Consider the following 20,929-nt stretch of genomic DNA (forward strand, 5'->3'; position numbering starts at 1 on the left):
TCTAGAAAAACTGAAGTCTTGTGAAAGTCTAAGGTAAAAATCACGAACAGGAAGAAAGAAGTAATCTAAAGGAAAAGAATGACAAGCTACGGGTGAAAGATCACGACAGCGACCGAGACAAGAGGAAGCACGGGCATGACAGACACCCGCCATGTGGTGGGCGAGTCTCGAGTCATCTTTCTTCGGGATCCCGTGAGGCAAAAGGGGAATTTCTTTGGTACAGAAGAAAAAAACTTCTTCTGGGCGTCGGAGCGGAACCCGAACGAGGGAAGCTCTCCACTCCCTGCCCAAACTTCTCAAACCTCTCAAACCACGGCCCAGACACCAAGAAGATGGTGAACCGTTCAACGCCGTCGGTGCAATTCCTATGACACACCAAAATCAATCACGCAATTTGGGCCTGGATCTTGCACGTTTAAGTTAGGTAAAGTTAAGGTCTGCGCGGGTCCCAGAGCCAATGCCCGCCGCCGTGGGTCGAGCTCTAAATCCGCAGCAATCCTCCAACCAGTGCGCACCATTCCTCGCCACGAGATGAACATATTCGCGTGTTATTATGTGTATATACAGTACAGCTGCCTCTGACTGGCAGTATCTGCATCCTCCAGATCCATCCCGAATCCACCCTGACTCCCTATGATCTTATGGCATCATCATCACTCGTATCCAATGTCCGCTGGCAATTTGTGTACCCGGGTCCCCAGCTTGAACGCCAATTGCAAACACCCGCCCAACAGGCCTGTAAAGCATGCGTATCCTGTAAGAAAATGGAAAGGAACAAGGGAACCAATAAACACAGAGCAAATCACGGCAACCCTATAATAAACCCATATAAAGAAACACTAAAACACTCGTGCATCAATGCATATATCAAACCCCAGAGAGAACTGGCATGGAGAATGGAAGAAGAAGAAGATGATGAAGAAGCTGGCCCCGCACGCGTGTCAAGGTACGAGCTTGGAATGCAGTTGCCTGCACTAGCAATGCCCACACGAGCTGGGACATGAAATAGAAGAAGAATAGGATGAAATAAAAATGGAGAAAAGGAGGGGGGCAAAATGAGCATGGTCCTGCATGCTTCTAACGGTCAACGTTCTTATTTCGGCGGCGTGGCTCCCACTGCAGGGGAGACTGGCACCAGATTCGACGGCGGCATTTTGCCCGGTCCACTGGACGGGGGCGTGTACCGATTCGACAGCAGCGCCAGCTTCTTCCGGAGCGACGCCAGGCGACTCCGGATTTTCGATATCACTGTGCCAAGCGTTAGCGCCTGCGCAGTGCCGTGCATAAGGTGGAGAGAACACTTACTTTTCGCCAGAATCACCGCCTGGGGCTCGTTCTGTCCGCCATCCTCGTTGTCCCGCCGGGCGTCGGCTCTATCAGCGCCGCCGCTTTGCCCCGGTCGGGATACTTCCACATCATCCAGGATGGCTTCTAGCATCCGGATGGCGGTGACATACGAGATTTCACAACCGGCTAGATCCTCGCCGGTGATTTCATTGATAGCCGCCACTCGGCTCATCTCCAATGCGCGCTCGTACATGAGCTTCTCTGCTGTCACGTCGGGGCTGACGACCACATCGGCAGAGGTTCCGGAGCCTAGGGAGGATCCAACCGACAGATTGCTGGGATGGCTGGGGTGATCCGATGGCAGCCTCTTCTGCGCCTCTACTAATTTGAGCCGGACAAATTCGGCCTTCTCCAGCACCTCGTTGAATCGGTTGCGCACCCACTGGACGACGTTGTTGATCCGATTGCCCGCAACTGTGCTTCCAGTATCCGCTCTGCTGAGCGTATCGCCTCGGCTCTTGCGAGTCCACCATACACGTGCAATATCCATCGACTTCGCCAGCAATGACAAGGCCTTGACGTAGAGAACCAGGGCTTCCTCGGATAAGGTCACAATAGCATCAACAGTGAGTCCACCATCGGCCGAATCGACAGCGTCCGACCCAGGGTCACCCGGGTACCCGGTGGCGGCAGATGGCGCTAGTGGGATCAGCTGCTTGTATTTGACTTCGGCAAACCCGTACACGACATCACTACGTGTGGCACACTCCTCCAGATCATGGACGGTTTTGCTGTCTTCGTCCAGATTGGCGCCGGGCTTGCCCCCATCTGCGTGGACAATTAAGCTCGTTTGGGCACTGGGGTATGCGGGAAACGGGTTGTAGGCCAACGGAGGCGAGCGTCCGCCTTTCGTGATGGTCAGCGGTGGTGAGAAACTCATCCCAAACAAACGTCCGCTGGCCATATTGAGAGCCTTCGAGATGGCCGATGTGGCCGACGTAGGACTCTGTCCGTAGCGGCGATCGTAGGAATTTTGACGGACGTGTGCCGAATCGGCACGCGAACGCCCCGAGATTATTTGCATGGCTTTGCTGGGCGAAGCATGAGGCGACGACCCCCCGGCCGGAGGTGTACCTGGAGCCGCTCCCGAACGCCGGGATACAGCACCTGCTTGGCCACCCTGCATTCGTGGGTTGTAGGCCAGTTCATCTGCAAAAGCATTCATCTCTACCGCACGCTTCTCCACAAGCACGTAGTCTCTCTCAAATGCTACCTCTTGTGCAGCATGCTCCTTTTCGTCCTTCGCTTTCTCGACGGGTTTGTCGACTTGAGGCACTCCCGAGGAAGCCGTACGCCTCCGCTGCTGTTCCACGACAGTGGTGGTGGGAGGGCGATCGACATGCTCCTGGCGACCAGGGGCAGTCGCCAGAGAGACCGGACTTGGCCTTGTCGGATGCGATGCTGGCGGTGTAGGCTCGTTCGGAGCAGCATGAGGGGTGCCCGCACTTCCAGTCCTACGCATAGGCGTTGAAGGGGTCTCTGGCCGAGGGCTCTGTGTCATGGCTCGTTGAGCCGCCGGGTAAGTCGCCGGCTCATCCCGCACTCCGCCAGACAGCGCATTCTCGCGTTTCATTTGGACGGGCGTGCTACGCCTCGACCCGGATCCAGGTCGAGGTGTTGGGTCGGCAGGGGAACGCCCGAGTGGAGCGTCATCCGCTACCAGACCGGGAATCGGTTCTGTGAGAACTTTATGCGCGAAATAAACATCGAAATTCATCCGGTCCATTGGATGCTGCTTCAGGAGGCCCCGAATGAGCTCCCTGATGTCTTCCGACACACGATTCTTCGAGGGGAATGAGATTTGGTCCTTATTTTGTTCGATCTTTTTGATGAGTTCAATATGGTTCACTGCCCGGAATGGGGCCCTCCCGACTACCATTTCATAAAGCACCGTGCCCACAGACCAGAGGTCTGCCTTCGCGTCGTATTTCTCGTATCGCAAAATCTCAGGGGCCATGTACAGTGGCGAGCCACACAGAGTCTCCGCGAGAGAGGTGGCCGGCAAAGACCGGGCGAAGCCAAAGTCAGCAAGCTTCAGCATTGGCAGAGACTCCAGCCCGGTCTTCGGGCTAAAGGAGTCCTCACTGCTCTTGAAAGGTACAACATCGGCGGCCCCACTGCGGTAGGACGATGGTGCAGGACAGAGCAGCAGATTCTGTGGTTTGATGTCCCGGTGAATCAAATCACGGTCCCGAAGGAATCTGAGTGCGCTCGAGAGTTGTTTGAGAAAGTGGCGGACGATTACCTCGTTCAGACCCGCACCCTCCCCAGGATTGGGGTACTTCGCTATCAATTCCCGTGTGTATGGGCTGTCCTGAAGGGTGTTGCGCCCTTTGATGAAGTGGGAAAGGTCCCCCAGGGCACAGAATTCCATCACCAAATGAATATTGGACGTCGTATCATGGCAGTCTAGGAGAGCGACGATATGGGGATGGTGGAGTTGTTTGAGGATGGAAATCTCAGAGGCGAGGTTCTCCTTGAGCTTCCTGCTGAGCTTGGTCATGGTAACCGATTTGATTGCCACATAGGTGCGTGATCTCTAGTTCGCGGGAACCGCATCGTCACTATTAGCCTTTGCAATTTGGCATCCGAGAACACCGGTGCAATAGAAAACAGGCCGGATCCTCGGCAGAGATAGGAATCAGAGGAGACAGCATCCCAACTTACCGTATGAACACCTTTGTAGACCACGGCAAAACTTCCTCGGCCGATCTCACTCAGCCGAGTGTAATGGCCAATGGGCATCTCGCCATGAGGGCCCTCATTGGACCTCCTGGAGTGATGTGCAGATGCCATGACTGCAGCCAGGCAATGAGAGCGTCTCTTGAAAACCAACCACACGCCCCGTCAACCACACACTACCTCAACAGCGGCAAGAACAGCGTCGAATGATGGAAGAGGCCCATCAGGGGAGCGAAAGACAGGTCGGGAGAGCGGCCGGTGATGGGCGAGGTGAGAGAGCGGATGATAAAGCGAGACGGGAGATAGGAAGTAGGAAAGATGGATGGATGATGGGATGGGTGTGGACAGCCGGAGGAGAGGAGAGGCAAGGAGGGCTGGACTGCGTGGCAGAGGACGGGGACAGCAGACGGGGCAGGAAGAAAGGGACGGTCCAGAGCGTTAGGCGAGTAAGTAGGTAGAGTAGGAGTCGGAGTAGATAGTTGGGGGACGAGAAATAGGGTGCGCAGCACACCTACAGTAGGGCGCAAGTAGGCAGGAGAGCGGTGAGGCGGAAAACGGGGGCTTGTATGATAGGATGAAAGGTCGACAGGGATAGCCAGACGGATGACGACCAAGGCGTGGGACTTTAAGTAAGTACAGTAAGTACTATAGAAGGAGGAGGATCGGGGGATCGACGATAAGGTATGAATCACCGCACTAGGGACGAGAACGGTGGGGAGGAGTGATAGATAAGCCAGAGCAGGAAGAGAGGTGAGGGTTAGGTCAAAAGTGATGAAACAAGAAGATATAGGAGGAGGAAGTAGAAGAAGAAGATTCACAGAGCCAAAATAGTCGAGAGAGAGGAAGGGTGAGTAGGAAGAAGATGATGAATGATGTGATGAGGGAAGAGAGAGCAGGAAAGGCGGGAAGCAGCTGGACCCAGGGATCCTTGACGATGTCTTGGGGGAGAGCAGCGCAACAAGAGCCAGAGCGAGAGCGTGACCGCCGATAACGAGCCGAATAGGACTGGCGGATGATTGAATGACCTGGGGGGGGTCCCAAGGCGGTCAGAAGAGCGGAAGTGGTCAACTTCGTACTAGGATGACCGCAACCAAATTTGGGTTCCTCTTTCTTAGCTAATCAATCCATCTGCCAAAAACAAAAGACAGACAGGAACCAACCAAAGCAGTATACGACAGAAAACGAAAGAATCACGCAACAAGACAAAACCAAAAGAAAGCATGGCATCAACCGACTCACTAATATACTAATCACCTTGCAGGATTGCACGAGAGAGAGCAGGAAACCCCCAGAACTAAAACTACCAGCAAAAAAAAAAGGGGGACCCCGGAAGTTGCCAGGCAAATCAAAATACCACCCCAGAGAGATAAAGCTGCAGGCGACGATGATAACGGGCGCGATCCAATCCATCCATCCACATCGCCTGAGGCCGGATGAAGAAGAAGCGGAGGTAGGCAAAAGTCACAGATGATCGGTATTACATCATACCGTATAGAACCAATACTACACTGAAACCCACCTCTTCATCACATTCAACCTGCGCCTGACTTTATCTTTTACTTACCATACGAGATTCTATTCCAGGTAAAAACCAGGTCAGGTCACCCTCCATCTTTCCCAAGGGACACTGCAGCAGTGACACTTCTTCTCCCGGTTCCACTTTTCTCTTCTTTCTCTCCCCCCCAGTCAAGCCCGATCGACCCAGTTACTTTCCATCAGTCAGTCATGGTAACCACCCAACGTTCGCGGGAGAATTCTCCCCCATTCCCCGGACACCGAATCACACCTAAGTACTCCCTATTTAATTCTGCAGGCTCCCATTCCCAAACCCCCAGACGTCGCTGGCTGGCTGGTTGGTTGGCTGCTATCAAGTGACTCATCTTCAATGGCTTAACTAACATTTATTACGTCGGACAGGCTACTTGTTACTAACTAACTCTTCTGGATTCTACCTATGACACAAACACAGCCTCCCCATGCGACCTCGCCACTGAATGAACTGACTGACTGACTGAAGAACCGGATCGCCCTGATAAGCTACTTGACTGTTAGTTCTTCTGCTGCGCACTCCCGTAGCCTCGCCCACAAGAAACTTTACTTTGGTGGCGATCAACAAGCCAACTCGCGTCGGTGGCTGCTGACTGGTTGATACCTCGTGGGCCCCTTAGGAATGCTGCCTGATTGTTATCTACACTGTAGATACTTGGAGTAGAAGTGTGGACTGGTAATGGAGGTGGTATTTCTATTTACTGCATGCCCATCAATATTCACAATAGGGTGAAGGCCAAAGTAGAAAGAAAAGGAACAACTGCATAATACACAGTAGTGACACACACACACATTCCTGCCAAAAAAGACAATAAGAAGAATGAAAATGAAGACAACAAGAAAAAAGCCTTCCACGTCATTCCCACACAAATGACCGCCTGACGCCTGGCTCTTCCTCTATTCCTTCAAAGGCAATTGTATATAGAAACAAGGAACAAAGAGAAAGAAAATCACCCTCTTTTGTCCGGTTTACTTCTTCTGTCTATCCTCCTCGGTCGGGCCATTCTTGGGTAACCAAAATTGGGGCGCCCCTTTCGATGTGTCTCCTTCAGACCACAAAAAAATCGCATACTATAACCTCATCCGAGAGACGTTCTAGAAACGGAGTAGGGGTAGGGTTCAACAACAACAACAACCACCTCAGACCCCAAGCCCTCTCACGAGTAGCCATAGCACAATCGGAACCACCACATTGTCATTACATCCCGTCAGGATTGCCTCGGTTGCGCTGGTTCCTCCGGCGGCCAAGATGACTTTTACCATTGCCTTTACCCAAGGGAAGTTCTGGTGCGGTCCATCACTGCCTCCGCTGACCGGCCATTCTCCCACCACAAGCCAGATTCGCGCGAAGAGTAAGCCACACGTTACAGCAACCGCAAAGGCCACGCTGCCCTCGAGCGACTTTCCTCCTCCCCAAAACCACTTGCGCCGACCGAACCGTCGCCCCACGAGTGACGCCGCCGCATCGCCCATGCCCACGCAGACTATTCCGCTCACCATACTGACGTCCCGGGTCAACGCACTCCACCCGATCCAGGGATGATCGCCCGTCCGAGGAATGTCCGCCAGGGAAAGCCAGAGGGGGATCGAGCATCCGATGAGGAGGAAGATGTGCGACACAATCACTGGCCCTCGATGATCGCGCCCGTCCACGTAGGGAGCAAGGAAGTAAGTCAACGGTCGCGAGATCGGGGGCAGCTGGGACGCTCGGAAGAGATCGAGCAGCAGGAAGACGGACAGGACTAGACTCAGGGCCAGCGCACAAAACGTGGGGTCGACGTACACCGTCGGAAGGAACATCAGCACCATCATGCCATGGAATACCTTGCGTCTCGTATCTACCTCCGCGACGGAGCTCAACTGTAACACAACCGCCAGTCCGGTCACAAGTACCACAATACAGTATGCTGCGACGAGGAGGCGCGAATTAGCCTCCCCAAAGACATCTCGGCGGAGATGTTCGACCCAACCAAGACCGCAGGAAGCGTTCAACAGGTCAGGGTCCAAGCGAGCGGGGATTGGAATCCAATATTCCAGGTTCCACATAATCACCCAGAACCGAAACCATGAAACGTTGCCCAGCAGATAGCTCAGTGCCCACCCGAATGGATCTTCTCCGTGTAACGCCCGCTCACCCACGTACTTTCGAACAGGTCCTAGGATGATGAGAAGCACGGTGACGTAGATAAACAGCGCGTACAACCATTTCCGGACTTGGGCTTGAGGCACTGTCAGCGACAAGAACGACGCTAGACCAGGGGCCATTGATCTCTTGCGTCGCCCACTAGGCGTAGTTCTGACCTTTCCTGTGCGTGCCACCTCGCTGACGCTAGAGATCGTGTGCCGTCGCCGGTGTGTAAGTGTAGGCTGCCGGACGCCTTCTGTCACCTCAGCCTCTACAGTGCGAATGGGCTCGCCCGCCTTGGTTCTGTCACGCGACTCAACCATTGTCTTGCGTGAGACAAGCGAGAATTGGCCTTCTGGCGAGTCACTGTCCGACAGATTGTCCTCAGAGGTGCCCGTCCTGCTTAGTCGCTGGCATAATTTGTGATCGAGCACATTGAAGATACTTCGAGGTGACTGCGAGTTGCTGGGCGCTCGCCGAAATTTCCAACTGGGAATCCTTGCCAAAGCCACTTCCCAGCGAAGCACGTCGCGACAAGAGATGAAAATGCACAGGCCACCAAGCCATAGCAACGCCTTAAGGATTTCAGCCTGAGGCGAGGACGCAAATAATAATAGATTGATCAAAGCGCTTGTCAAAAGCTGCAGTTCTGCTGGAAGGACGCTGGTAGTCAACAAAAAATCTAAAGTGGGTATCAACGCTTGATGCAAAGGGAAAAGAAGAGCCAAAGATTCCGAGTTGAGACCGAGAAGAGACAAAGGTCTAGGAGGCGAGATTCCTGCCGATAGTTGCTCCGAGAGGATAATCGGAAGCAGAGTGATCATCCAATGGACAATGCTGTGTCCATGCACGCAATCATGCAGTGGGATGACGGCAGGCGGAAGAGATGAGAGACTGAGGAGGACATTAGGGAGTATTAGGGAAGGGGTATGCTGCGCTAAAGATAAAGCAACGTAAATGGGTATCAAGATCGGGTAAAGCAGCGGAGCAGGATCGAAACTCGTAGGTATAACAAAGGACCGCAGTCTTGAGAAGCGAAAACGCCCATCTCGATGGAAAGGATAGGCGGCGTAGAGCCCAATGACAAGCAGGGCATGGGCAAGGAGCTCTAGGGAACATTAGCAACCTCAAGAACGAAACATATTCCTAAGTACCAAATGTATCTCGCGCACCTTTCCTCCAAGCCCAAGCAACCGCCCTCGTATTCTCTTGTCCCAGAACGACGCCGCCCACCGAGAGGAGCAACGCAGCCTCCAATAACCTCTGCAGGACCCCAGTACGTCGCTTCCGAGCTTCTTGTTCGCGCAATCCTGTCGCTGAGGCCTCGGCTTCTTCTCCTGAGCTCCGCCGCGAGCTCCGCGAGGTGGAACGGGTTATCGACGGCCACGGGCGCAATAGGGGAAACCACTGGTCATCCTCGCCAACGGCATGACGACCCGAACGCAACCCTTTCCTTGGTCGCAAAGGTGCAGCTGGTAGACCCCTCAGTATGCCCGTGCTTTCATCATCAGCCTCGGTGCCACTATCGCTCGAGGTCCGTGGCCAGTGGAGACGGGTTGATCGGCCGCCGGTATCCGCAGGCAGCGACGACGAATGCGAGCCCTTGCGACGATACGGGTGAGGGGAACGGGAGGGTTGTCGGGGAGTGTCAGACAGCTCTATGTCGAGGGCGGAACCGTTGACAGGAAGCGATTCGTCTTCCTCCTGGCTCAGCGAAACGGCCATGGCATGGATGGTGGGTGATGAGCGGCCTTAGAGCGAGTACGTCATATCGACTGATGGGTCGGTGGAGGAGCACTGCGTTGAGATGGAGGGTTAGTGATGACAGGACCAGATGACAGGAGTCAAACAGAAGGCGTGTTAACATACCAGGAGAATTGACCCAAGAGAGGTGCGTGGAGTGGCAGCAGCGAAGACGAAGAAGATGAAGTGAGAATGTTATCGCTTTGATCGAACCGGAATCCCAGGGCGGAAAGGCGGGTTTTTTCGCTTATCACATGCCGCGCAGCACGTCAGCACGAGAGCGAGCCTCTTAGGATCAGCCCATCAAGAGAAACCACTGTCACTCCTGAATCTTACAGAAGTCTATTTACTACATTGTTGTTTCTAATCTGCTACGAGTCGGGAGATATGTACTTTGTATCGGTGCCTCCACTCTGAGACATCGAATGATCCATGATGCATACTTGAAAGCCGTGCGCGATGGACCCCTGCATGGCCCGGCAGCCTTACAGCAAGCAGCACGCCTATAATGCCGGGGCGTGTCTTTGTATAATGACACCTGCTGCCAATTCTCGTCCTTTCGGCCCCCAGACAGATTTGCAGGGAACAATTTGCGCTGGGAATGCAGGCTTGGACAATGGCTGACTGGTATAGATGATCGCGTGGGAACCTTCTACCAACTCTGGCAGCTTCTGCAGCTTGTCCTGCAGATACGAGTCCAGATCAGACCCCAGTTGTCCCATGTCGATCTCAATGCCGATGTAACTGAGGTTCTGCTCCGTGGACACTGTGGTCTTGCGGCCATAGTCCGTTTCTTCTGCAGCCATCCGCAATCCACCACATCTGTACCCCAGACCCTGCCATTCGATATCACTTCCTCGTGGGAGCTCTTCAATCTGGACCGCGAAAAACGCAGGAACTAAGGCGTCTGACTGGACCACCCCAAAGTTAGGCAAGTTAGGTGTTGATGGACCCGTTGCTTGCTCGTGCGCACGGCCTCCATACTTGATATCCCAAACATCCAGGCCTGATTCTCCGTCTTCGTCGTCTTCTTGTTCCTGACGAGCATGCATCCGCTCCCAGATGTTCCATGCTAGCCGGGCCTGCGTCTCAATATGCTCTCCTCCCGTTAAGAAAGCAACGGCCCCCAGCCACCAGTCAACTTCCATGGCGTGACCAATCCTCCAGAGATGCTGCAAGGAGAGCACCGCTCGCGTGGTATAGTTCTCGATCCACGGCCGCGTCAGGGCTTCCCCAGAGGCACTCATCATCTCCATCGAAGCCGGCTCCAGCGGAATCTGTCCGGCAATGTAAACCATGTGCTCCGAACCCTGTACCGGAACCGACATGGCTTGCGAATATGGGCCGATGTTAGCCGGCGCCCAGTAAGAACGAGACTGGACATGAAGGCCCTGCCTTTGCTCCCTAGGACCCAAGTCCACCACCGCCGATACCATGACCTTCACGCCCTCCGGTAGACTCTCTCCGCAAGCCACCGTAGCTCTGGCCGGAGGATTCGGCTTCTTGAACAAGGAAACGTAGATGCCATTCATCAAGGCAAAGTCCGCCATGGAGCGTAGCAGCACCGTCGTAAAGACAATATCAGCCGTAGTACGAGGCGCACTTCCATCCTCATGCCGCGTAGAAGCCAGTATCGCCTCGATCTTCTGCGCAATCGCCTCCATCTGCTCCGCAGCCCCGGGACCAGCCTCGGGGGCCGTGATGTTAGCAACCACCCACGTGCCACCATTCGTACTCTGCGACATCTCCATCTGCCTTTGAGACGACACCACCGACGACTCCTCCCTCTTCCCCATCACCTCCTCACCCCCCAATACCTCCTCCAACACCCCCTTAAACCCCTCATCCAACAACACCGGCCTCCTCACATCCCCCGGCACCACCCCATCCCCCTCCGCATCCTTATCCACACACCTCGCCCCCCTAACCCTCACAAACGCAACACCCCCCTCCCCAGCTCCTTCCTCCCACCTAGGAACCTCAATCCTCCTCTTCCAAAGGAAAGAAGGCCCATCCAACGCCAAACTCTCATACTCTCCACCCTCGCCCAACACGGCCCCCCTCACATCCCCACCATCCAACACAAACCTCTTCATCCCATTCACAATCCTCCTCCTAACCATCGCATTCCTCCCCGACACATCCCCCCACAGAAACCCCGCATCCAAACCCCCAGACGCAACTTTGATGATCCTCGCTTCGCACCCAACAGCAGCCATATCCTCCAACAGCCCGGCCTCTCCACTACCAAGACCAAACCTCTCCTCCGGCGCAGGCAACACCGGATACTGCCACAGCCAAGCGAGCGGCACGAGACCCATTCGCGCTGCGACGTTCTCAATCCGTGTACGTTGATACGTGGAGAGAATAGCGCCGGCGGAGATGGCATTAGCTTCTGGGTGGGCGGCCTTGATGCGTTGAAGAAGCGGGATGAGAGATTCGGTTTCGTCTGTCCCTCCTTCTCCCTCTTTCCCTTCCCCTCCGGATGATGCCGAAGAAGAAGAATCACGATAAACTCTCCCCGTATCCACCGCGGACCCTGTAATCGGCTGCCGATACAGCGGGATCCCTAAGGCGGACTCGTAGTGCGGAATGATGCTGTGGCCGATCGTTTGGTACATGAAGCTGTCGATGTCTTCTTCTTCATCCTGTTCCTCTTCATCTTGTGGTTTTCCCTCCTCATGAGGGGTGGTGGTGGTAGTAGGCGGATACAAATTCCCCAAGGCAACCACCTTATGTCCGTTCCGGATGCAGTGGAGAATAGAGTATAGGGAGTCTTTCCCTCCCGAGATCAAGGCGATGACATTTAGACTTGTGGGGGAGGTGGGGAGGGGGAGAGATGGTGTTGATGTAGCCATGTTCCTGTAGATAGATTGTGGGAGGGGTAGTCTTGATTGAGTGCGGGGGAGATGGTGGATTTTTCTTTGCTTTTTTCCCCTTTCCTTTTCCACTTCAATGGAAGGGAGAAGTAAGCCCCTCCTTTGGCTGGCTCGGGTGGGTTTGGGATTGATTGAATGTAGGTCTAGATTTAGACTGGAATGATGAAAAAGTTAGCTAGGATGGTTGTGTGATTCTGAGCTAGGTAGCTGGAAATGTATGTGGAGCATGGTACTCAATTCATGGTTTTTGTTTCTGCGGGTGACGTTCGAGGCCAGACTCGGAAAGCCGACTGCAGCCGCCCGACTTACACTACAAAGTATACGCTGCATATAGCTTAGACTACAACCATACTATCATACAAACTTTAGCTTACAGTCTACGGAGTAAAGGTTGTGATATGATCAAAATATCAATTATACTAGCTAAGTTGCAGAACGAACAAGACGCTCAACACAAATGGCACACAAATATTATGCACATGTGGATGCAACCGACAAGAGTGGAAGGAAATAGGAGGATGCGCACAGGGGTATGAGGCAACGATTGGGGAAATTTGGTATTAAATTGTACATGTGGCCAGCACAAATTGATTGGGGGTTGTTCTGCAATCAGCAGGATGACAGGAGTGTGCAAAAATATTACATCGAATAGGCACAATGAATGCAACTGAAGGCAACAAAAAAAGAAGAATGAAGTATATAGAAGAAGCTGGTAAGGAAAAGAGGTGGGAGATCGGGTACACAGAAAATCGCCGACAGGGGGTCAATAGCCCCCGTCGCACGAGGATTGAGTCGGAGATATTCTCTCGCTGCAAACAGGTTGTGAAAAGAAAGATAAAAAGGAGTAGAAAGGGGAATCGGAGAAAAGATCAACCCAGATCACCAGTGCCTCAAATGTGAAAGTCATCATGCGCTCTATTAGTTTTGGTCCAACCGTGGACTCCAAGTGCGCCCAAGTTCCGTTGCCGCCGGTCTAATGCTTCGCCAATATTCGGTCCCATAAAGGGTGCCCTTTGCTCATGGTTTGTTATCGTTTGTCGTTTTTGTTTTCCTTTTTTTGAGTAGGGCACCAGAACCGGTCAAAACCCGTACACCTGTAATTCCTATTCTTGTCACCGCCAGAAACAAAGCCCGGACGCCAAACCGCAAGACCAAGTCAGACCAACCAGTGGAATGGAAGGTTATGTATAGGATGTTATTAAGTGATATATGGGAGCTCCTGGTCACATATCATCGTGATAGCTGCAAGCCAAGCAGATGCCGCTCTAGGCATCGCTGTCGCGCTTGCGCTTCTTGGGCGCCCGTCGGTCGGCAACCGGCGAGTCAGAGGAACTCTCATCCGACTCACTGGTTGTGGACTTGGTAGCGGCGGCGTTGGCGGCCTCGTAGAGAACATTTCCCAGCGTACTGGGGTCTCGTTCTTCATAGGGGGTTGGCGGGGTCGCATTGCCGGTGTCGATGACGCCCATCACGACAGAGCCACCCGCATGAGTGCGAGCGTGCTGCGCAAGGTTATCGCTCCGCGAGAACTTCTTACCGCACTCATTGCACTCGAAAGGCTTGTCCTGAGTGTGGAGAGAGCGGTAGTGACGCTTGAGGTGCTCTTGGCGACGGAAGCGACGGGAGCAGAGGGTGCACACGAAGGTCTTGGAGGGGTCATCCGTCAGGGACTGCTTACGACCGCGTCGGTTGACCGAGACGGGGGCAGCAGGAGCCTCAGAAGCGCACGACGAATGCGCATCGGAGTTGTGGCGGGCCTGGACAGTCTGGGGTGTCGAGGCGTTTGTCTCAGTGCTGGTGGCACGGCTGTTGATCGAAGGCTGCGACTTCTTGCTAATCGAATCCGTTTCGCTGTCCGAGGTACTAGCCCGCTTCAGCGACTTGCGGTTGTTCCTCTTCTTGTTGCCCATCTCTTCCGAAGCTTCATTGATGTTCGTCTGGACGCCAGTGAAGTCGTGGCTTCCCAGGTAAGGGAGACTGGACTGAGAGAGATCTTGCTCGTCAGACTCGTCGAAGCTCTGCTCACTGAAGAATTCCTCTTCCTCAAGGGGGTATGTCGTTCCCACGCGCTGCCTCTTCTCACCCAAGTAGTAGGCATTGCCACTAGGGGGGAAGTCGACCAGGCGGTTGACGAATTCGTCTTCCGAGTCCAGGTCCGAGAAGCTGTCAAAGGTCGGCAGGCTGCTGAGAGGGTCCTCCGAAGAGGAGCAGGTGAAGGCGGGAGAGAGGGTCTCATGGACAGGAAGGGTCACGGCCTCGCTGCCCAGAACCACCCGAGGCTCCTCGTCATCGCAGGAGAGCGTGGGCAGAGGCGGCAGCTCAGCAGGGGTGGCATTGATGGAGGACTCAACCGTCAGCTGACGGGGGTCACAGAAGTCGGAGCTGGACTGCTCGGTCGGCAGACCTTGAGGCTGGGCAACGAATGTGGGGACCACGGGAGATGGCGATGGGGAAAGGGATGGGCAAGAGCTGTGCGCTGACAGAAGCTCGGATGTTTGGCTGGCGGTGAGGGAAGGCGGATGGATGAACACTAGAACAAGTCGAGTTAGTCTCCCTGTACAACCCTAGATGCCCGGCCCCGTGCCTTTTCCGTTGGCTGCACCCACTCCCTGCAGCCTATCTTGCAACCATGTAAAAAAGGGACATCGGGTTAGATAATGACTTACCAGGTGTAAGAGGCGGCGAGTCAGACCGGGCCCAGTCAGCATTGGCCAGAATCTCTGCATGGACGTCTCCCTCGCATCCCTCCTTGACACCTTCCACCTTCTCGAAAGCGAAGAAGCTGTCATTGATCGGGGTGTGAAGGGTGCCGCTGGTAGAAGGCGGGCTGCTGATAGAGCTTCCAGCTGTGGAGAGTGGTGGGGTGGAGGGGAATGCGTAGTAGTCGTTACCGACGAACCTCGTGTCCAGAGGCATCAGGGCGGGAGAGCCCTGCTGCACAACAATTGTGGGCTTGAGGTGTGACGGCTGAGGAGAGGCAATGGGAGTCATGTTCATGGCACCACGGAAGGCATTGGTGGTAGCCATCTGGTGCATGTTCATGAGAGGGGCAGTGTAGAGTGTCTGCTGCTCCGGCATGCAGTGCTGTGGTTGTTGCTGGAAGGCCTGCACTTGGCCATAGTATGACTGCATATCTGAGGGGTGGCTGGTGAAATGTTGTCTTTGCTGCGAATCAGCGTAGTATGCAAATGATGGTTGACCTTGCACCGAAGTAGGTGCCATGGTGTATGTTCCGTCCATTGTGTCTAGAGAGATAAGGAACGGTAACCCGGTCAGTCACTCGCATTGCGCCATGAATAGGAAGAAGTGAACTCACAGATGGTAGGACGTTGTGAATACAAGAGTAGAGATAGCTCTACTCTTTAGTGGATATTATTAGTTATATAGTTGGTAGCTCGTCCACAGCGATGAGCGCTGGGGGTGAATGAATGTCTTGCAGAGTCGCTTGCACTTTGAGTGTGAGAGAATGACTGGGGGAAGGACAGATGATAATCCAGGGACCGCTCTCAACCAGTAGAGTATATATGAGAAGCGAGATTGATTGATTGATTAATCGATTGACTGGTATGCTGTGACAAACGACTGTATCGTTCTTGGTAGAAAGGTTGAATGGGGGTTGGTGGTATCTGGGATTATATCTGACGACTATGCCGCAAGTCTATGAAGGAAGGACAGGCACCTTGTGTGTCGAAACGAGCCAAACCAAAAAGGATGAATATGGTTCAGGACGTTCTCGATTCAAGGAAACCGGGAGAGACTGTATAGAGTCGCAAAAGTGAAAGAGAGAAAAAGAGGGCAGACAATTAAGATTAAGAGAGAGAGATAAAAGAGAGAGGGAAGAGAAAAGGAAAGACCAGATGAGGATCGAGACAAGTCTAAAAAGGGCAAAAAAGGAAAAAATAAGAAATAAAGAAGATTAATTTGAAAGAAGAGGACAGTCGCGGGGAAAATGAGAGACAGGGCCGATATGGAAAGAGGAAAGCCGGCCAGAAGGATGGGCAGTGGATAAAAGAGCGACTGATCTGCTTGTGCTACGAGCTGGTAGCGCCGTGAGTAGTGAGCAGTAGGACTGGAGCCGTACTTTTTAGTCTGAAAGCCTTTTTGGGCGAGATGGGCTGCATGGAACTTTACTTTCGCTGGTGGTGGTGCCAGCAGCGAACGGTCACTACTATAATAGTAGTAGTAATCGTAATATAGTAATAAATCATCTAATAAATCTGCCGGAATGGTATGGTGTCATATGTTCGGAGACTCTCTTTTTCTTCCTTTTTATTTTTATTATTATGTTTTTTTTATTTTATTCTCTTTTCGTGGAAATTTATTTTTATTTCTTTTCAGGATTTATTTTTTGAACCCTTATTTTTTATTATTTCGGATTTTCCATTTCCTCATTTTTTTTTTTTTTTTCTAATTTCCCACAGCCTTTTCTCGACCCCAAATAATTTTGGGGGAGGGATCGATTATCCTCAAATTGGCATCATGCTTGCCCACTTTTTTTTTTTATCCTTATGCACATCCGTCTGGGTAAGTCGATTTTCTAGTCTGGGGCGGCAAAGAATAGCAGATTGGCGCCGGTGCACATCTCAGTACCAACCGAATGAGAAACTTGGGAGCGGAGACCAACGGGAGGTGGAGCCCTCCTCGGCGGGCTTCTTCATCATCACAGTCAGCGGCATCAGCAGCAGTTAGTTAGTTAGTAGTTAGCAGCAGGAGCAGAGCAATATTCAACCTAGGCAGGTAGTAGTAGAACCCGACCAACCTAAGTTAGCCGGGACATGTTGTGCCATTCCTCAATTTGGGAGAGTGGATTTTGGGTGGAGGAGGGAGGGAGGGACGGAGGGAGAGAGGGGAATGGGGGGGGGAGAGGGAGAGCAGAGTGGATGGACAGAAAAGTTGTAGTAAGTTGGATCAGAAGTTAACAAGAGACGACGAATCCCCGACCGGACTAGCCAAAAACCGGGCCCCACCACGTCGGCCGCGGAGCCCAAAAAAGGCGTAAGTGCGTGGGGCACATGAGCACGAGTGGGAACATTGGCGGCCCTCAAAGCCCCATTTCAATGGTGCATGAGAAAATGGTCGGTCCTCCAAGCCCATTATTACGGAACCCACGTCTTACCGTAATGGCCTGGTAAATGCGGAGATGACCATGTTCCAATAGGAGGCCGCGATGGCATGAGCGTGTGGGAGAAATGCCACAAGATACCTGGCTCCTGAGGTACGACGCCTATCTATACGATACCTGATATAGTAGGTCGTACCAGGTGTGACTGACGCCTTTCAATTCCCACTCGTGGTGGTCCAAATGGCCACTTTAAGCCCACCCCCCTCTATTTTTCCCCCCAGAAAATCTCTTCGTAACGGCCGAGTAGTTTAGGCTCGAGGAAGATGATTCCATTACCTGATAGCAATGATTGTCTGTCGAAGAAGTGGGAGAGAGATAAGTGTGTGTGTGTATGAAAGTAGAAGAAAGTTGGCCACAATTTCCGTTTGTCTCACGTAATTTTCCCATGTTTTCACTGATACGGTATTTATGAGCGACCTACTAACTAGCATCCTCATGGGAATGGCTGTGTGTGTGAATTGCCACACACCCCAAACCGAGACCGTAGGTATTATTGCTCCCAAAATAGTAGCCAACTTTCTGTGATTGCCCATCCTCCTCTCTGCCTGTCACAATGCTTCCCTTCCCCTGCTCAGCTCTGGAGGCCTAACATCACAGCTGCGCGCTTACCATCCATCACACTTTTGCCATCAAATGACAATGCGGCCAACCCGTTCAGCCCTTGCAATGAGAATGTTCTACAACTTACGGTAGTATTACTCGCTACGCTGTTGGATGATAGTCCCGTTACCATTAGGACCTGCATCATCTCTTAGCCTATCTGGCTTATCAGCGGCTTGTCTGTCCCACAGACATGGACGAGTGAGCGCAAATCGGGCCAGTCAGCATCTCCAGACCGAATGGAAGTGGGGGCTTTGTTGGGCGGGGCGGGGGGGAAATGGTGTAGAGGGAAAGAGAGAGAGACCAAGAGAGCAAAACGAATGAGGGTGTTAAAGAAATGGGAAAAAGGGCAGCACATCCGACTAACCAATAAGCATGTCGGCCACTGATAGCAGGCCTGGTCCTGCCGGGGGGGACATCGTGACATTCAACCGAAGTTGGCTGCATTGGAAGCCAATAGACTCAACCCGTGAAAGGGAGGGATTGACTCGCCGGCTAAGCTAGTCGGCCCCACTGAGCATCCCGTCCGCCATTTGGGGGATGTCCTTTTAGTCTTGAGTCCCCCCTCCCTCCCAAATGGACAAAAACTCAAAGGGAAAACGGGAAAGGGAAAGGGAAAGAGAAGGGAACAAAGATGTGCACTGCAATTGAGGGAATGGATGGCCCATGTTCCAACACTGGGACCGTCCCGGACCACATTTCGAGTAAGATCAGCAAAGCAACGACTGAGAACAATTGGTTGGAAGTTGGAGAAAGAAGTCAACTAGTAGTATTCTCTCACACACCACACACCCACGCAACGCACGCACACACATGGGCAAGTCAGTCAGTCAATCAGTTGTCAAGATTGCTGTTGTCCGGGCCAAATTGGCCAGTGCCCATTGTCAAGTCCCCATTTTCCGTCTTCCCCCTTCTCCTCCTTGCCTATCTTGCTTTCTCAATGTCGGTGACTTCGCTCTGGACTTGCCTTTTGGTCTTGCTTTGGATTTCTGGGCTCCACGGCATGCACGTAATTCCACAACCGATGAAGCCAATCCGAAAAAGCCGGTCCCCAGTTCTGATAAGAGAGAGCACGAACGGAAAAAACGTCCGTAAGTATACCTAATCTATCTGGCAGTAGTGGCTACTAGCAATTTCGAGAAACAAGCGACTGGAATAAATTATTTCTACACCAATGGTGAAACGATCCTGAGTAAAGGCCCACCCTCTTTGTGGCATGGTGCTAGAGTCGGTACTATGGGATACCCGGCCTTATGGGTGGCACTACAGCAGAGTACTTACTACGGACCTGCCAGCCAGGTACTTCCGGGGGGGGCGGTCTCGCAGGCTAGGCAGACGAATCCCTGTTCATACTAACGTTTATTAATATGGCTATTATTATTGTTATTATTATTATTATTATTATTTTTCACCGTTATTTCTATGGGCCTAGGTAAATTCTAGGTAGTAATGTCCGCGAAACGATTCCTTTCATATGATTCTTGTCGTTAGGGAAGAGCCGAGAGCGGCCAGGTCCGCCATTAACCCCATCCCATATCGTACCAGTAAGTTAGTGAGCAGTAGCTTTGGGACCCTATTATCCGGTAGCATGTCATATGCCAGGTGTGATGCGCAAAAGACATAGTGCGTACAGCATTATTGAACCTACTTGGGCTAGATTTCTAGGCAAAGAAAGATTACCGTTCATGCATCTGCCCTATCATTCTGGGGTAGATGGATACTTGGAAACGTAACAAAGTAGCCACTCACTTCTACCTAGGTAGGTTGGGCACATACATAGATAGGTTTCACTTTCTAAGGCGTTATGTCAAATCCAAGGTACTGGGAAACTCCGAAACCCAAAGTACCGGGGCCTAAGACCAAGTTTGGGAGGTTCCTAAATTTTGGGAAAGTGGTACGTAGATAGTAAACTTTCTAGTCTTGTGAGCCAGTGACGCAGCAGATAGTTGCGCGCAAGGCCGACGCGCGCGCGCGCGACCGAGCGACAAACAACTCTCACGCCATCTTTCACCACCAAAAAAATTTAATCCTGGAATCCGCTCATATTTGAGATGCGACCTGTTCAACGGCGGGATGGATCGATCAGGTTTGGTCGGCCTACTGCAGGAACCGATGCGGAGCGATGGGAAGGGTAGATAGGTTGCAGGCTTGGTAAAGAGGGGAAACGTCCCTGGGATGGGCTGCCGCAGCCCGACCCTTGCTTGAATCGTGTATTTTGTTGTCCGATGGCGCCAAGTGGCACAACAGGGCTTACATGGCAGATGAACGCAGCTGTCAAAATGGATTCTTGGGATCGGGTTTGCTTCTTCGGTGATTCTACTTTGATTGGGATTAGTTCTGTCTTGGGTTGATTCCTTTCGTTTTAATTAGGTTGTCGTATGGTATACCTTAGTCGTTCTCATACGATATAACTACTACGTACTAGTAGTATATTAATATTTATTTTTAACGTTCCATAGTAGTACGTAGTGGTACTACATACTAGCCGAGTCTACGTTCTTGGGAGGGAAAGAAGAATGTGACTGCCTACGATAGGGCTTCAATGCCAATAAAGAGGTGTCTTTGATTGCTACTATCTATTTTCTGCAAGCCCGGCAATCTTCGCATTTCGATAGTTTGGGTTTCAAATTCAGGTACGGTGCGTTGGCCGCCGCGTAAATTTCCCGAACGACGTGTTTTACTTGCCAGATAGGTAAAATTAGAACCCATCCCAGCAAAGCGCCCCCCAAAGTAAAAAAGTGATGCAAACAGACAGATATGCAGGAGCAAACACAAAAAATAAAAAGTGATCAACATGACAACATCTGAAGATTGTCGTCCCTGGACAGAGAGAAAGAGGCGCCCGCTGATGATGATGATACGCGATAAACCAGCCAGACAGAC

General features: G+C 52.4%; 6 protein-coding genes across 6 annotated transcripts; 1 reads left to right on the forward strand and 5 right to left on the reverse strand.

Moving 5' to 3' along the window:
- Positions 1–974: 974 nt before the first annotated feature.
- Positions 975–4,253, reverse strand: An04g03950 (uncharacterized protein; the record flags this gene model as incomplete). The annotated part of the gene is made up of 4 exons (XM_059747446.1): positions 975–1,267; positions 1,306–3,886; positions 4,015–4,120; positions 4,210–4,253. 4 exons carry the CDS (start codon positions 4,251–4,253, stop codon positions 975–977), a joined length of 3,024 nt encoding a protein of 1,007 aa, XP_059600512.1.
- A 2,464-nt stretch (positions 4,254–6,717) lies between these two features.
- An04g03960 (uncharacterized protein) lies at positions 6,718–9,427 on the reverse strand (the record flags this gene model as incomplete). Its single annotated transcript, XM_001401725.3, has 2 exons — positions 6,718–8,810; positions 8,875–9,427. The coding sequence occupies 2 exons, from the start codon at positions 9,425–9,427 to the stop codon at positions 6,718–6,720; spliced, it is 2,646 nt and encodes an 881-aa protein (XP_001401762.1).
- Positions 9,428–9,948: 521 nt separating this feature from the next.
- On the reverse strand, positions 9,949–12,303 carry An04g03970 (uncharacterized protein; the record flags this gene model as incomplete). Its single annotated transcript, XM_001401726.1, has 1 exon — positions 9,949–12,303. One exon carries the CDS (start codon positions 12,301–12,303, stop codon positions 9,949–9,951), a length of 2,355 nt encoding a protein of 784 aa, XP_001401763.1.
- A 1,286-nt stretch (positions 12,304–13,589) lies between these two features.
- An04g03980 (uncharacterized protein) lies at positions 13,590–15,564 on the reverse strand (the record flags this gene model as incomplete). The annotated part of the gene is made up of 2 exons (XM_001401727.3): positions 13,590–14,854; positions 14,991–15,564. 2 exons carry the CDS (start codon positions 15,562–15,564, stop codon positions 13,590–13,592), a joined length of 1,839 nt encoding a protein of 612 aa, XP_001401764.1.
- A 226-nt stretch (positions 15,565–15,790) lies between these two features.
- An04g03990 (hypothetical protein) lies at positions 15,791–16,391 on the forward strand (the record flags this gene model as incomplete). Its single annotated transcript, XM_059747448.1, has 3 exons — positions 15,791–15,837; positions 15,929–16,083; positions 16,285–16,391. 3 exons carry the CDS (start codon positions 15,791–15,793, stop codon positions 16,389–16,391), a joined length of 309 nt encoding a protein of 102 aa, XP_059600513.1.
- A 470-nt stretch (positions 16,392–16,861) lies between these two features.
- On the reverse strand, positions 16,862–18,465 carry An04g04000 (uncharacterized protein; the record flags this gene model as incomplete). The annotated part of the gene is made up of 7 exons (XM_059747449.1): positions 16,862–16,973; positions 17,266–17,364; positions 17,434–17,534; positions 17,583–17,649; positions 17,916–18,023; positions 18,146–18,221; positions 18,414–18,465. The coding sequence occupies 7 exons, from the start codon at positions 18,463–18,465 to the stop codon at positions 16,862–16,864; spliced, it is 615 nt and encodes a 204-aa protein (XP_059600514.1).
- Between the last annotated feature and the right edge of the window lie 2,464 nt (positions 18,466–20,929).

Source organism: Aspergillus niger, assembly GCF_000002855.4.
Source record: "Aspergillus niger supercontig An04".
In the NCBI taxonomy this organism is placed as follows: Eukaryota; Fungi; Ascomycota; class Eurotiomycetes; order Eurotiales; family Aspergillaceae; genus Aspergillus; species Aspergillus niger.